General features: G+C 40.5%; 2 protein-coding genes across 3 annotated transcripts in view; both read right to left on the bottom strand.

Annotated features, from left to right (window-relative positions):
* Positions 1-1,744: 1,744 nt before the first annotated feature.
* atp6v0cb (ATPase H+ transporting V0 subunit cb) lies at positions 1,745-4,781 on the bottom strand. The gene is made up of 3 exons (XM_058400547.1): positions 4,510-4,781; positions 2,570-2,753; positions 1,745-2,457 (listed from the first exon to the last, which is right to left on the bottom strand). The coding sequence occupies exons 1-3, from the start codon at positions 4,574-4,576 to the stop codon at positions 2,253-2,255; spliced, it is 456 nt and encodes a 151-aa protein (XP_058256530.1). The 5' UTR covers positions 4,577-4,781; the 3' UTR covers positions 1,745-2,252.
* Positions 4,782-6,622: 1,841 nt separating this feature from the next.
* The window catches only part of tbc1d24 (TBC1 domain family, member 24), a 17,640-nt gene continuing 9,643 nt past the window's right edge, over positions 6,623-14,619 (bottom strand). For both annotated transcript variants that reach the window (XM_058410516.1, XM_058410433.1), the window contains one exon: positions 6,623-7,706. In XM_058410516.1, coding sequence (XP_058266499.1) covers positions 7,552-7,706 — 155 coding nt within the window. In that variant the 3' untranslated portion in view covers positions 6,623-7,551. The remainder of the gene's footprint in view (positions 7,707-14,619) is intronic.

The raw sequence follows: 14,619 nt of genomic DNA, 5'->3' as shown, positions 1-14,619 counted from the left end.
ATACTTTATATATACAATATTTGTTAGGGTACCTTGCATAACTGCATGAACCCATATGGCACAATACAACTCTCTCTAGGTCTTTACCTTACTCTGATGACTTGCACTGAATGGAATCAGCCAGGGTTGCATAGTCCGGACAGTAGCTGCTGGTAGCCAGCTTCATGCAGATGTTCAAGTGGTCATCAGTCCATGGTAGAATGGTACATGGACTTAACAATCTTCATGTGGAAAAGGCTGACTCACAGAAATAAGTAGAGCCAAATAATGCAGTCAAGGAGGTAGCACATTTTCTCATGTTTGGGTACTTTTCCTCTGTGATTAACTTCCAGAACTGTCCATGAGCTCTGGACTTCAGCTCAATGTCAGCTTGTAGTGTCAAAATCCTCCTCCTCCTCCACTTTAAATGAGTTCAGGTGAAACAGCGTTGAGTAACACAAAGTGATTAGCACATCAATGGCGACTGGCTGAAGTAAAGCAAAGACTTGAAAGCATTTATTAAACTCTGACAGGTGACTGTCAGTCTGCTCTGTGTATCGGGCAATGGCAGGTTGTGCACACACACTGTCCGCTACGTCTCCAGCTCTCCCACTCATTTTATTTCCTTTCTTTAGAAGAAATAAATTGAAAGGCTAACTAGGTAATTAGCTCACTGGAGTTTTCGCAGTAACATGCAGGGTTTAACGGCCATACGCAGTGACCCGTGTGACTGCCCTGTACATCAATCAACTGGCAAATGCCATAGTAAGGATGGATGATTAGCTAACGTCTCATTTTTTTTAATGACATGCGATCTACCCACACTACCTTTGCGAGTGACCATGGATCACGATTGACGTATTGGGCACCCATTCACTCTAAGACCTAGACTAGGTTTCATTTTAGATATTACTACAGTGAGCAATGGTTAATTTAACATCTCAAATCCCTGAAACTGCATTACAGAATGTCTTACAATATAACTGAAAACATGAGAATAAACATGAATCACTTATATAAGCAACTCCATATTACATTCATGTGCATGTAAAGGCAGACGTCCCAAAACGTTTGGCCTGGCTCACAGTCTCCGCTCTAATTCATCCCAAAGGTGTTCTATTGTCCAAAATGTCTTGGTATGAAGCTGAAGCAGTAAGAGTTCCTTTCACTGGAACTAAGGGGCCGAGCCCAACCCCTGAACTCAATGATCTGGAGGGGTGTCCCAATATATTTGGTAATATAGTGTATGTATTGAGTCTCGAGTTCGGAACCGGTCAGTTCACACGGTTGTGTGTGAGTGAGTTTGGTACAGTTTAATTCTGGATGTTGAGGATCTTCTTCAGCTTCAGTATCAGTTTACCAGTACCATTTTCTATTACATTAACATAAATGATATTAGTTAGATATTAGCCCCGCCCCTCTGACATCAGGAATATCATAAGTCAGCTCCATGTTCCTGATTGATGGATGCTCTAACACGTCCTTTTAACTGTCTCACTGAACACTGCAAATGTGTGTGATTATTATGGGATGCACAGAAAATATTTCACAGTGGACATCAGACTGTGATATTCTGTTACGTAATGTACTGTTTGCTATGTTCTGCTAGCCCCGCTCACTCTTTACACTGTATTCCTCACCAGAGATAGAACATCTGCTTCAGAAAACATTTGTGCCAGGAGTGTCTCTCTCTCTCACACACACACACACACACACACACACACACACACACACACACAGTGTAAAAGAGAGCCCAGACAGCAGGTAAAGGTGTAAATGTAACTTGTGAGAGCCTGAGGAAGGCAGACACACATCTTTAATACAATCCATCATCACATACAGGAGAACACACACACCTGTATAGTTTAATCTGAATATTTATAGGTGTAACGTTTCTATCACTTTCACTGTGTATATATAAATAAAACCACCGGATAAAAATAAACACTGTTCACACACACACACACACACACAGTCTTTACAAACAGGAGTGTGAGAAATAAAAATAACTCCCAAAGTAGCACAGAGAAAGAGACAGATAGAGAGACAGCTGGAGATAGAGAGACAGATAGAGAGAGAGAGACAGCTGGAGACAGGGAGATATAGAGATGGAGAGAGACAGACAGACAGAGAGAGAGAGACAGTGGTGTAAACGTTATTGAAACACAGCCCATTGCTCCTACAGGTTAGTGAGCTGAAGCAGGTCTGCCCGACCTCTCCTCTCTCTCCTCAGCTCTCGGCCTCCCGGTCGGCCGCAGTGCATGCTGGGAGATCTACTTGGTGGAGAGGATGAGGGCGACGATGAGGCCATACAGCCCGAGCACCTCGGCAAAGATGAGGATGAGGATCATGCCCACGAAGAGGCGTGGCTGCTGCGCCGTCCCCCGCACCCCCGCGTCACCCACGATACCGATGGCAAAACCGGCAGCCAATCCACTCAGGCCTACGCTCAGCCCCGCCCCCAGGTACAGGAAACTCCTACACACACACACACACACAGAGTGATGAGTGTAGTTTAGTAAGAATACACTTCCCTCTATTGTATGGCATAATGTCCATAACAGTGTGTGTGTGTGTGTGTGTGTTCCACCTGAACAGAGGCACATTTTCAGAAATGTTGTTGGCAATGAGCACAGCCACCACCAGGCCATAGATGGCAATGATTCCTGCCATGACCACGGGGATGATGGACTTCATGATCAGCTCAGGACGCATCACGGACATCGCTGCGATCCCAGTACCACTTTTTGCCGTGCCGTATGCTGCACCTAGGGCTACACACACACACACACACACACACACTTGTAGTAAAATTGTAACCAAGATCATTTTGACCTGAATAGGACCAAAAACAGCAAAAGTGACACACGTGACAACCACAGACAGCATTCTGAGGTGTGTGAGTGTGTGTGTGTGTCTGCAGTTTCAGTTCTCTGGGAAAACACTACAGTTCCTTAAGAAACTAAAAACATGAAGATGTTACTTAATAAATTTGTCAGAGCCATGTGATATCACACCTCAGAGATGTGACTAATCTAACCCAGACTGAACACACACACACACACACACCTTCCTTCAGGCATCGCCTATGTGATGTATTTGTCAGCATCATGCAGCTCTGCTAGTGACACAGAATCAATGAATGTGTGTGTGTGTGTGTGTGTGTGTTCAGCCTGGGTTAAATTAGTCACAAACACACACAGTTCCCTGCTGCAGGCGGTGTGTAAAAGTCAGCAGACATTTGCTGTGTGTGTGTGTCTTTTAATCTCATTTCCTGTGATGTGATGGTGCAGCTGTGCACACACACAGATCAGGTGCGTTTTTGCATGCGTGCACACACACACACACACACACACACACCTGTATGAGGATTTCTGACCTGGTTCAGGTGTGTTAATGTTACTGACCCCTGAGGCCAATCTAAGTGTAACGGTGGGAAACTGCAGTTCTGTACAAACTCTACAGATTCTAACACACAGGAATAACCGTTCTGACCATCCTCAGGAGATAATGGACACTAAGATCAGCTGTATGACCTCTGACCTTTTATATATGTTAGAGATTGAGGTCTCCACACCACAGATCATCACGTTCCAGTTTCCTCTCTCTCTCTCTCTCTCTCTCTCTCACACACACACACACACACACACGGCTTTGAGACCAGGATGTTGTGTAAAAACACAGTGTTATGAAAGAACTGGACAGGAAGAACTGGACAGGTTGTGAAATATACAAAATTCCAAACAAAAAAAAGGAAACAAAACTTATTATTCCCACACTGCTGATTGGTCAGAAGGTGTTGATTTAATAACAGCAGCTCGGACACGTGCGCGCTCCGACACCTTGATCGTTTCCATAATAACCACTCATTCACGGGGACGTGCACGGCGCGCGCTGAGTAAAGCGATTAAAGGGCTTTATGTATGAAGTGTGTGTGTGTGTGTGTGTGTGTGTGTGTGTGTGTGTGTGTGTGTGTGTGTGTTTTACTGAAAGAAAGCAGAGCTGGTGAAGAAGATCAGACGGAGTTTAAACCGCTAAAACACACAACTCTGGACACATTTCATCCTAAACTCACAGACTGACGTGTACATAATGTACATTTCTGGCAAATTGATATGATATAATCGGAATAAACAACACTTTGGGTGGATTATTTCCGCATTACTGCACACCCTGAAGTGTATTATTCCCAAATAATAATAATAGTAATTACTCCATGACACTCTCAGACTGACCCACACTGCTCACTAAAAGTGCCATCTGCAGGACCTATACAGCCACTTTACCTGATATAACCCTTTAATTGAAATATTTAAAGAATTAATTAATCAGTGATCTCATTAACATTATAACTGTCAGCTAGAACATTTAGCATGACGACGTTACTGCACTGTCGCAGTCTAATTTAACATTATACTGACTCTGTGTGTGTGCTGGAGCATCAGATAAAAGCTAATAAAGCTGTAAAGTGAAGGAGAGAGTTTGTGTGAATAATATAATAAAATTAAAAGTAAAATTAAAGTTAAATACCGCTGAAGACCATGGCTGCTGAGGCGCCCATCACGGCGAAGAAGGACGAGTACTCCGGCACTGACATCCTCTCAAACTCTCCGGTTATTAATAATACTGCAGACAAACTGGACCTTCCTCACTGAGATATTACTCCTCTTTATCCACAGAGATGGTCAACAGCCAAAAGGACAGTGGTATGCTACAAATTTAGACTGATAAACAGACAGGGAAAGGAGGCGGAACAATCTCCAGCACCGGCTCAGGAAGACAAAATGGAGGCATGTCAGAAAATATCGCGTTGCGTTTTTTTTTCTTTTCCTATCCGTATTCCGAAAATCCATGCTGCGCTCTGATTGGCTCTTGAATCCAACCTCCCGTGCGAGGATTGGCTAATGGCTAGCACGTACTTAAAGGGCGCTTCACCGATTGGACCGTGAAAGCGACACCGGTAACGAAAGACAGTTGTATATTTATTTTAGCTAAACGTGTCGATCGGAAGGCGTTTCTCACTTTCTTTATTTCAGGTGGTTTTGTTTTGATCCAAGGTGCTGGTTTGGTTAAACGAAGTCGTTTGACGGTTGCTATGGTGACCAGACGACTTGTTTTAACTGTCCAATCAGGGCTCTGCTAGTGAGGGCGAGAAGCAGAAGGCGTTATTTATTTATTTATTTATTTATTTATTTATTATAAAATAAGCTACAGATGAGATGCATGAAATAACGTCAGCGTATAACAGATGATTCCATGTTGTGATATTCAGTGTTATTCAATGTGATGTGTGTTTATTTATTGATTTTTTTTAATTAGACCCCCATTTGTGTCAGGAATGGTTCGTTCCGTTGTAAAGCCTCACATGAATGTTGAAGTAAATAAGATGCTGCGCTCGTGGATGTGAACACTTTTAATATGCTCACTTCTCACAAATATATTCTTTTGCATATGTATAGTGATTATCATTATAATATTATTCTGTAGATCCACAGTTCAACGTTTAAATGAAGTAAATTACTAATCTGAAATTTACCATATGTCGATCTACATACAGTCGGATTACATTACGTCATTTCCTGTATGGTGTAAACATTTTGGGGGGGTGAACTAGACAGGATCAGACACAAGGCAAACAAACTCCTACAGATGCAGGGTGAGGCATGATGACCAACCGAGTTTCCTACCTGAGCAGGTAATACAGGCTAGACAGAGCTCAGGTACCTGTTCAGGTGAACTAGGTACAGAGGATCCAGCCCATGTATCACAGCTGTTGTCCATGTGGTCCAGCTAGCCCATGTCTGACCCATGAGGGCCCTAACCTGGGCAGGTAGTGAAGGAGGAATGTTCTCAGGTTGTCTTTCTGCCACTCTGTATGTAAGATCTCATGAGGGCGTGGTCAAGTGTCTGTAGAATTGATATAGAATTATCACTGAAACCTGTAGATGAACTGATTCGATTTTAGAAATAGTGTATTTGAAGGATATTTCGAGCATTTAAATTAGTAATGTGAAGGACTTGCTGGTGGCAGAGACACAGCTGACCTCAGAGCTGGTGCTGACCTCTACCTGTGACTTCTACCTGTATTTATGTGGCTGAATATGAAATAATGTAGAGTGTAAAATGTAGCTAAAGACGAGTGACCGTTAACATTGATGTTTTTTAAAGGAATAATATTTAAAATATTAAGGCATTATAAAAGTAAAGGTTAAAGCGGACTGCATTTAAACACAGTCTCACTCATTCAAATTCTAATACAGTGTGTAGAAATACATGACGTGTCTGAATCTCCCAGACTTTAAATGAAGTGGTCAGTATGAAGCGGGTGAGGTGTGTGTTCCAGTTATCAGACTGTGTGTTTACGCAAGGAAACACAAACTACACCACAAACACTGACAAACATTTTGTCTAAACATGAGATCAGAGGAAGCTTCAGACACTGTACACACACTGAGTGTTCAATCTCTGAGGGATAAAATAACTCCACTGTAGCTGTGTGTGTGTGTGTATGATGCGTATCAGTCACTGCAGTCTGAATTATATATAACACAGACGACTGACTCACACACACACACACTCTGACACACACTAACACACTAACACACACACTAGAGCTGTAAAGACTGGGAGTAAACAAGCCAGGTTGAATGTTTGCTCTAAACACTTTATTACACACATTATTCACATTTCTGATGCAGTCATGTGCTTAACATGGATGATATACACAAGAATAACACTGCTGAACACACACACACACACACACACACATCATCTTTCACCATTCATCATTAAGACTTTACCATTTAAACAATTACAATTTTAATGATATGTTCATACACATTACATTACTAACACACACATGATCACACACACACACACACAAACACCAAGCCAGTTTGATAAAATGAGGATTTGGCAAATCTACACATGGAATATTTATCTAATGTTAATCTAAAATCCACACAGCATTCACAGAGCATGGTGATATGATCCAAACCAGGAATAAAGAACATTTCTGAAACTAGCATGAACTCGCTATAACGAGTGTTATAACATGTAATAACAAATGATATAGATCTATGATAGATTGCAGTGCATTGTGGGTACTGTGTAGAGGCTTCAGTCCAGGGTGTGATGAGTACATCAGTCTGATATTACACTGTGATAGAGTGATGCTGTGTTTAAGAAGAAACACGCTGATGATGCTGGACAGAGGTGTGGTGAGATGTCAGTATGGCAATTTACCGTGATCATTAACTCAGAAATAGTTCCTTCACAGGAAGTGACACAGATAATGAAGAGTAGAAAACAGGAAGCTGTATGTAGACACTGATATTGTACTGGAGAGAAATGGGACTTATTGTTCTGCTGCTGGGTTTTATGTAGGAACTTGTCCAAATGTAGTGCACTGTGAAGTGGACAGTGAAGTGGACAGCAGGCTCAGGATTATCAGGATGTGTCTCCATACATCCATCTGCATAACATAACGATATAGAGATCTGTAATTATGGCTTTATCTCTCTCTCTCCCCCTCCCTCTCTCTCTGGTCTCTCCCGATGTTTTAATTGGTTGTTAGGTTGCCATGGCGTCATGGAAGCCCCAGACCTCCAGAACTGCTATCTGGAAGTTCTCAGAGCAGAGTGGTGGATTGTCGAAGGTGGAGCATGAAGCCGTCCGGCCGTAATTCAGCTCCGAGTCCAAATACAGAGCGTTCCCTTCACCACCTCCTGCACCAGAGAACAGTTATCAACAATAAACTACTACAGTGTGATGATGTGTGATGATGATGTGTGATGATGATGTGTGATGATGATGATGTGTGATGATGATGATGATGATGTGTGATGATGATGATGATGATGATGATGTGTGATGATGATGATGATGTGTGATGATGATGATGATGTGTGATGATGATGATGATGATGATGATGTGTGATGATGATGATGGTGTGTGATGATGATGGTGTGATGATGATGATGATGATGGTGTGATGATGATGATGGTGTGATGATGATGATGATGGTGTGATGATGATGATGATGGTGTGTGATGATGATGATGTGTGATGATGATGATGATGATGTGTGATGATGATGATGTGTGATGATGATGATGTGTGATGATGATGATGTGTGATGATGATGATGTGTGATGATGATGATGATGATGTGTGATGATGATGATGATGTGTGATGATGATGATGTGTGATGATGATGTGTGATGATGATGATGATGATGATGATGATGATGTGTGATGATGATGATGTGTGATGATGTGTGATGATGATTGATGATGATGATGTGTGATGATGGTGTGATGATGGTGTGATGATGATGTGTGATGATGATGTGTGATGATGATGTGTGATGATGATGTGTGATGATGATGATGTGTGATGATGATGGTGTGATGATGATGGTGTGATGATGATGTGTGATGATGATGTGTGATGATGATGATGTGTGATGATGATGTGTGATGATGTTGATGGTGATGATGTTGATGGTGATGTGTGATGATGATGATGTGTGATGATGATGTGTGATGATGATGATGTGTGATGATGATGATGTGTGATGATGATGTGTGATGATGATGTGTGATGATGATGATGTGTGATGATGATGTGTGATGATGATGTGTGATGATGTGTGATGATGATGATGATGTGTGATGATGATGTGTGATGATGATGTGTGATGATGATGTGATGATGATGATGTGTGATGATGTGTGATGATGTTGATGATGATGTGTGATGATGATGTGATGATGATGTGATGATGATGTGTGATGATGATGGTGTGTGATGATGATGATGTGTGATGATGATGTGTGATGATGATGATGTGTGATGATGATGGTGTGATGATGATGGTGTGATGATGATGATGTGTGATGATGATGATGTGTGATGATGTGTGATGATGATGTGTGATGATGATGATGTGTGATGATGATGATGTGTGATGATGATGTGTGATGATGATGATGATGATGTGTGATGATGATGATGTGTGATGATGATGTGTGATGATGATGATGTGTGATGATGATGGTGTGATGATGATGGTGTGATGATGATGTGTGATGATGATGTGTGATGATGATGTGTGATGATGTGTGATGATGATGATGTGTGATGATGATGGTGTGATGATGATGATGTGTGATGATGATGATGTGTGATGATGTGTGATGATGATGTGTGATGATGATGATGATGTGTGATGATGTGTGATGATGATGATGATGTTGATGGTGATGTGTGATGATGATGATGTGTGATGATGATGATGTTGATGGTGATGTGTGATGATGATGATGTGTGATGATGATGATGTGTGATGATGATGATGTGTGATGATGATGATGTGTGATGATGATGATGATGTGTGATGATGATGTGTGATGATGATGATGTGTGATGATGATGATGATGTGTGATGATGATGATGATGTGTGATGATGATGATGTGTGATGTGTGATGATGATGATGATGATGATGATGTGTGATGATGTGTGATGATGATGTGTGATGATGTGTGATGATGATGATGTGTGATGATGTGTGATGATGATGATGTGTGATGATGATGGTGTGATGATGATGATGTGTGATGATGATGATGTGTGATGATGATGATGTGTGATGATGATGATGTGTGATGATGATAATGATAATGTGTCATGATGATGATGTGTGATGATGATGCTGATGATGATAATGATAATGTGTCATGATGATGATGTGTGATGATGATGATGATGATGTTGATGGTGATGTGTGATGATGATGATGATGTTGATGGTGATGATGATGTGTGATGATGTGTGATGATGATGATGTGTGATGATGTGTGATGATGATGATGTGTGATGATGTGTGATGATGATGGTGTGATGATGGTGTGATGATGGTGTGTGATGATGATGTGTGATGATGTGTGATGATGATGGTGTGATGATGATGATGTGTGATGATGATGATGTGTGATGATGTGTGATGATGATGTGTGATGATGGTGTGTGATGATGATGTGTGATGATGATGTGTGATGATGATGTGTGATGATGATGATGGTGTGATGATGATGGTGTGATGATGATGATGATGATGATGTGTGATGATGATGATGATGTGTGATGATGATGTGTGATGATGATGATGTGTGATGATGATGTGTGATGATGATGATGTGTGATGATGATGATGTGTGATGATGATGATGATGATGATGATGATGATGATGATGTGTGATGATGATGTGTGATGATGATGGTGTGATGATGATGTGTGATGATGATGTGTGATGATGATGTGTGATGATGATGATGTGTGATGATGATGATGTGTGATGATGATGTGTGATGATGATGATGATGTGTGATGATGTGTGATGATGATGATGTGTGATGATGATGTGTGATGATGATGTGTGATGATGATGATGTGTGATGATGATGGTGTGATGATGATGATGTGTGATGATGATGATGTGTGATGATGATGATGATGTGTGATGATGATGATGTGTGATGATGATGATGATGATGTGTGATGATGATGATGTGTGATGATGATGATGTGTGATGATGTGTGATGATGGTGTGTGATGATGATGTGTGATGATGATGTGTGATGATGATGATGTGTGATGATGATGTGTGATGATGTGTGATGATGATGTGATGATGTTGATGATGATGATGTGTGATGATGATGATGTGTGATGATGATGATGATGTGTGATGATGATGATGATGTGTGATGATGATGATGTGTGATGATGATGTGTGATGATGATGATGTGTGATGATGATGATGTGTGATGATGATGATGTGTGATGATGATGATGTGTGATGATGATGATGTGTGATGATGATGATGATGATGATGATGATGTGTGATGATGATGTGTGATGATGATGTGTGATGATGATGATGATGTGTGATGATGTTGATGGTGATGATGATGTTGATGGTGATGTGTGATGATGTTGATGGTGATGTGTGATGATGATGATGTGTGATGATGATGATGTGTGATGATGATGATGTGTGATGATGTGTGATGATGATGTGTGATGATGATGATGTGTGATGATGTGTGATGATGATGATGTGTGATGATGTGTGATGATGATGATGTGTGATGATGTGTGATGATGATGATGTGTGATGATGATGTGTGATGATGATGATGATGATGATGATGTGTGATGATGATGATGTGTGATGATGTGTGATGATGATGATGTGTGATGATGATGTGTGATGATGATGATGATGTGTGATGATGATGTGTGATGATGATGATGTGTGATGTGTGATGATGTGTGATGATGATGATGTGTGATGATGATGATGTGTGATGATGATGTGTGATGATGATGATGTGTGATGTGTGATGATGATGTGTGATGATGATGTGTGATGATGATGATGATGTTGATGGTGATGTGTGATGATGTGATGATGATGATGATGTGTGATGATGGTGTGATGATGATGTGTGATGATGATGTGTGATGATGATGTGTGATGATGATGTGTGATGATGTGTGATGATGTGTGATGGTGTGTGATGATGTGTGATGGTGTGTGATGATGATGTGTGATGATGTGTGATGATGATGATGTTGATGATGATGTGTGATGATGATGTGATGATGATGATGTGTGATGATGATGGTGTGATGATGTTGTGTGATGTGTGATGATGATGATGATGTGTGATGATGATGATGATGTGTGATGAGTGATGATGATGTGTGATGATGATGATGATGATGATGATGTTGATGATGGTGTGATGATGATGATGTGTGATGATGATGATGTGTGATGATGATGTGTGATGATGATGTGTGATGATGATGATGTGTGATGATGATGATGTGTGATGATGATGATGATGATGATGTTGATGATGGTGTGATGATGATGATGTGTGATGATGATGATGTGTGATGATGATGTGTGATGATGATGTGTGATGATGATGTGTGATAATGATGATGTGTGATGATGTGTGATGATGATGATGTGTGATGATGATGATGTGTGATGATGTGTGATGATGATGATGTGTGATGATGATGATGTGTGATGATGATGATGTGTGATGATGATGATGTGTGATGATGATGATGTGTGATGATGGTGTGATGATGATGATGTGTGATGATGTGTGATGATGATGATGTGTGATGATGATGATGTGTGATGATGTGTGATGATGATGATGTGTGATGATGATGATGTGTGATGATGTGTGATGATGATGATGTGTGATGATGATGATGTGTGATGATGTGTGATGATGATGATGTGTGATGATGATGATGTGTGATGATGTGTGATGATGATGATGTGTGATGATGATGATGTGTGATGATGTGTGATGATGATGATGTGTGATGATGATGATGTGTGATGATGATGATGTGTGATGATGTGTGATGATGATGATGTGTGATGATGATGATGTGTGATGATGTGTGATGATGATGATGTGTGATGATGATGATGTGTGATGTGTGATGATGATGTGTGATGTGTGATGATGATGTGTGATGATAATGATGCGTGATGATGATGATGATGATGATGATGTTGATGGTGATGTGTGATGATGTGTGATGATGATGATGTGTGATGATGATGATGTGTGATGATGATGATGTGTGATGATGTGTGATGATGATGATGTGTGATGATGATGATGTGTGATGATGTGTGATGATGATGATGTGTGATGATGATGATGTGTGATGATGTGTGATGATGATGATGTGTGATGATGATGATGTGTGATGATGTGTGATGATGATGATGTGTGATGATGATGATGTGTGATGATGTGTGATGATGATGATGTGTGATGATGATGGTGTGATGATGATGTGTGATGTGTGATGATGATGATGATGTGTGATGATGATGATGATGTGTGATGAGTGATGATGATGTGTGATGATGATGATGTGTGATGATGATGATGATGATGATGTTGATGATGGTGTGATGATGATGATGTGTGATGATGATGATGTGTGATGATGATGTGTGATGATGATGTGTGATGATGATGATGTGTGATGATGATGATGTGTGATGATGATGATGATGATGATGTTGATGATGGTGTGATGATGATGATGTGTGATGATGATGATGTGTGATGATGTGTGATGATGATGATGTGTGATGATGATGATGTGTGATGATGTGTGATGATGATGATGTGTGATGATGATGATGATGTGTGATGATGATGATGTGTGATGATGATGATGTGTGATGATGATGATGTGTGATGATGTGTGATGATGATGATGGTGTGATGATGATGATGTGTGATGATGATGATGTGTGATGATGATGATGTGTGATGATGATGATGTGTGATGATGATGATGTGTGATGTGTGATGATGATGTGTGATGTGTGATGATGATGTGTGATGATAATGATGCGTGATGATGATGATGATGATGTTGATGGTGATGTGTGATGATGTGTGATGATGATGATGTGTGATGATGATGATGTGTGATGATGATGATGTGTGATGTGTGATGATGATGATGTGTGATGATGATGGTGTGATGATGATGATGTGTGATGATGATGATGTGTGATGATGTGTGATGATGTGTGATGATGATGGTGTGATGATGTGTGATGATGATGGTGTGATGATGATGATGTGTGATGATGATGATGTGTGATGATGATGATGTGTGATGATGTGTGATGATGATGATGTGTGATGATGATGATGTGTGATGATGTGTGATGATGATGATGTGTGATGATGATGTGTGATGATGTGTGATGATAATGATGATGATGTTGATGGGTGATGATGATGTGATGATGTGTGATGATGATGATGTGTGATGATGATGTTGATGGTGATGTGTGATGATGATGTGATGATGTGTGATGATGATGTTGATGGTGATGTGTGATGATGATGTGATGATGTGTGATGATGATGATGTGTGATGATGATGTGTGATGATGATGTGTGATGATGATGATGTGTGATGATGTGTGATGATGATGTGTGATGATGTGTGATGATGATGATGTGTGATGATGATGATGTGTGATGATGATGATGTGTGATGATGGTGTGATGATGATGATGTGTGATGATGTGTGATGATGATGATGTGTGATGATGATGGTGTGATGATGATGATGTGTGATGTGTGATGATGATGATGATGTGTGATGATGATGATGATGTGTGATGAGTGATGATGATGTGTGATGATGATGATGTGTGATGATGATGATGATGATGATGTTGATGATGGTGTGATGATGATGATGTGTGATGATGATGATGTGTGATGATGATGTGTGATGATGATGTGTGATGATGATGATGATGTGTGATGATGATGTGTGATGATGATGATGATGTGTGATGATGATGATGTGTGATGATGATGATGTGTGATGATGATGTGTGATGATGATGATGTGTGATGATGTGTGATGATGATGATGGTGTGATGATGATGATGTGTGATGATGATGATGTGTGATGATGATGATGTGTGATGATGATGATGTGTGATGATGATGATGTGTGATGTGTGATGATGATGT

This window comes from Hemibagrus wyckioides, linkage group LG01, assembly GCF_019097595.1.
Source record: "Hemibagrus wyckioides isolate EC202008001 linkage group LG01, SWU_Hwy_1.0, whole genome shotgun sequence".
Lineage (NCBI taxonomy): Eukaryota > Metazoa > Chordata > Actinopteri > Siluriformes > Bagridae > Hemibagrus > Hemibagrus wyckioides.
Note: the sequence above shows the minus strand (reverse complement) of the source record. Positions and strands in the feature narration are given on the sequence as shown.

Coding starts and splice junctions, on each gene's coding strand:
- atp6v0cb (XM_058400547.1), bottom strand. CDS start 4,576: ATGTCAGTGCCGGAGTACTCGTCCTTCTTCGCCGTGATGGGCGCCTCA. Junction 2,754..4,509: donor AGCAGCCATGGTCTTCAGCG/GTATTTAACTTT, acceptor GTGTGTGTGTAG/CCCTAGGTGCAGCATACGGC. Junction 2,458..2,569: donor GAAAATGTGCCTCTGTTCAG/GTGGAACACACA, acceptor GTGTGTGTGTAG/GAGTTTCCTGTACCTGGGGG.